Here is a 3,164-nt window from a genome sequence, read left to right on the forward strand (position 1 = left end):
TAAGTTAGAGGAAGATGCGACAGAATTGATGCTTGAAGAATGCGTTTCCAGCAGCCATGATAAACAGTTGGCGGTTAAAGTTTTCTATGCACAATTTGATTTGACGAAAGTCACGAGACCTATTACTCTCTATCCAATCACGTTGATGGATAAAAATAAAATTAAAATAAGCATAACGACCATAAACTGAGGAAAATAGCGGAATAAAAGTACCGATACATCACTTAAAATGTACTCAAGTAAAAGTAAAAGTACACAATTTTTAAACTACTCAAAAAAGTACAATTACTGATAAAAACTACTTAATTACTGTAACGTGAGTATTTGTAATTCGTTACTTCACACCCCTGGTAACATTTCTATCATGAAAGGCCGTTTTTCAAAGTGTGATGGTAATTATGAAATTGAAATAATAAAATAGTTCAATCTTATATATTACCTTTAGAAGCATGACGTCATGATCTGGTCTCTCCATACTGAATTTTGGATGTGGAATGGGATCTACCTCTATACCGTCAGGTAAAAAGTTGGTGTCATAGACCCCCAAATAGACCATAAGATGACTAAAAATGACAACAACAACAAAAGAAAAAAAAAAGATTTGCAATAAAGTGGTGTGACTGCAACTGAATGTCTGAAAAAATATTTGATATTCAGTAATATCAATATGACTGCACTGATACCATTGAATGAGAACAAAATTTGAACTGAATTAAGCTGAATAATGACTTGTTTTCTGTAGAACTGCTTATAGCTGAATTGAACTTGTTTCAAGATCGATGAAATTTACACTTATTAAACTGAACTGAACCAACACCAAACTGTTTACCCTTTCTGATAAAAGTATAAAATATGATAATTTCACCTACCTTTGTTTACAGTGGGCAGCTGTCATCACATAATCCTCTCTTACCAAAAAACCACCACATGCTAATTTTGATATCTTATCACGAATGTAGACCATATAGGGTCGACTGTGGGGAACGGAGACTTTACCGCCAACGATGCCATCATGCATGGAGAAACATAAAAAAAGAGTTTAGTTCTATGAAACTATTCAACAGCATATTCTGAGCATAAGTCTGTGCATTGAAACATGAAGCTAAGATTATTCAATAAAGACTGTTCTTTTTTTTTTTATTATTATTATCTGTACTTTGACTCCTGCTTTCTGCTCCTCCCTGGCTTCCTTAGTCAATTTTTTGGCTGAGATGATTTAATACAGTTTAGGGTTCTAGACAAAATGAAGTAAAAATGCACTGATTTTGGGTACCAGACAAGACTTGGTGTTTATTAGGTTTTGGGGTCAAATGTCCGGGGGTTGGATTTAATAATCCTGGCCGGGAGACTTGATCTAACATTTCTGGCATGTCAAGCGGCATGATGCTCTGAATCCATGGAATGTAGTGGGAAATATGAGTGTATCCTATGAAGTGGTCTGCGTTCTCCTTGTTTTTGGAAAAAGACAAAATTCCCTGTGCAACACCTCCACAAACAAGTGGACCCCCACCGTCTCCCTGTGGATTATATCATTTGTTTATTAGTATACCAGGCTGCAATGACACTGATATACTTTAGATAAGAATTTGTGAGTGGTGGCACTTGAAATACCTGTGCTGTTCCAGTTGATCCCTCAGTGCACAGAGCGTCAGCAGTGCCACAGTTTTCAGAGTCTATCAGAGTCACGTTTGCTTCTTTGAGCACATTTAATGGAGACTCGTCATGGTATTTCTTCCAGCCCCAACCCATGACCATGCAGTCCTTTGCGATTTCTTCATTCTCAGAATTTGGCAAAGTGATAGTACCCACAATTTTGTTCAAAGTTGCTTGAGTTTTGAGCTGAAAGAGAAGATGCAAAGTTCTTGCTTCAATTGGTAACATTCCTTTAACTGTTTTTCTGATTTTTAAAGGTAATGCATTTCCTATCATGAAAGGCCGTTTTTCAGAGTGTGATGGTAATTATGAAATTGAAATAATAAAATAGTTCAACATTATATATTACCTTTAGAAGCATGATGTCATGACCTTTTCTCTTCATATTAAATTTTGGATGTGGAATGGGATCTACCTCTATACCGTCAGGTAAAAAGTTTGTGTCACTGACCCCCAAATAGACCATAAGATGACTAAAAATGACAAAAACAACAAATAAATAAATAAATAAATATAGACATCATAAAGGCCAGATTTACAAAGTTATTAATATTTATAATACAGCAACATGACTGCCGCTTTGAATGTCAAAAGTCACCAATGTAAAAGACACTCAATATTCAGTAATATTATCGATATGACTGCACTGATACCATTGGATGAGAATAAAACTTTTGAACTGAATTAAGCTGAATAATGACTTATTCTGTAGAGCTGCTTGATAGCTGAATCACGTCTTGCAACATTGGCACTTATTGAACTCAATCGAATCACCATTGAACTGACTTGAGCTCAATAACGACATTGCTGCATTCTGTAGAACTGCTTATGACCATGTAGGGTCAACTGTGGGGAACGGAGACTTTGCCACCAACGATGCCATGTATAAAGAAACCTATAAAGAGTTTAGTCCTATGAAACTATTTCATGGCTTATTCTGATAAACAACCTGTTGTAATTACTAAAGTAGACTGGATGTGAATACCTGGGGTGCAGGAACGCAGCAGTAGCAGAAAGTGATATGCCAAAGGATGCTCATTGTAGACAGCTCAGTTACAGCTCTGTGTGCGCCACACAGAGGTTGGGTTCTGCTTTTATAGAGAGATTCAAGGGACCCACACCCGGAAGATAATGGCAGAAGCTGCAGTATGCTCTGCATCCAGATCAGTTTCACTGATCTAATTTAGAGACACATTCATGATGTGAAACTGCCTTTCTCCACATCCCAGAGGTACTCTTTTGTGATCTGGAGACTATGGAAGTCATTGGAGTTCATTGCACCTCTCAAGTACACTCTAAAAAGTTTTTAGAGTATTTTTGAACCCAAATGCTGGGTTCAGCTTGTTGTGTCATTTTATTGGGTTATTTTTTATATTTTTTAGCCAGGTGCTGGGTAGTTTTTCTGTAACTCAGCTGCTGGGTCGTTTTTTGCTGTCAATACAAATGATGAACCCCCTCACATACATACATACTCACACACACACACACACACACACATATATATATATATA

The 3,164-nt window shown here is 36.7% G+C and overlaps 1 protein-coding gene across 1 annotated transcript; it reads right to left on the reverse strand.

Moving 5' to 3' along the window:
• Window positions 1–360: 360 nt before the first annotated feature.
• Window positions 361–1,018, reverse strand: LOC107655173 (mast cell protease 3-like). The gene is made up of 2 exons (XM_016442596.1): window positions 870–1,018; window positions 361–563 (listed from the first exon to the last, which is right to left on the reverse strand). The coding sequence occupies exons 1-2, from the start codon at window positions 1,016–1,018 to the stop codon at window positions 380–382; spliced, it is 333 nt and encodes a 110-aa protein (XP_016298082.1). The 3' UTR covers window positions 361–379.
• Between the last annotated feature and the right edge of the window lie 2,146 nt (window positions 1,019–3,164).

The sequence above is a fragment of the Sinocyclocheilus anshuiensis genome, unplaced genomic scaffold, assembly GCF_001515605.1.
Source record: "Sinocyclocheilus anshuiensis isolate Anshui unplaced genomic scaffold, SAMN03320099.WGS_v1.1 scaffold735, whole genome shotgun sequence".
Taxonomy (NCBI): domain Eukaryota; kingdom Metazoa; phylum Chordata; class Actinopteri; order Cypriniformes; family Cyprinidae; genus Sinocyclocheilus; species Sinocyclocheilus anshuiensis.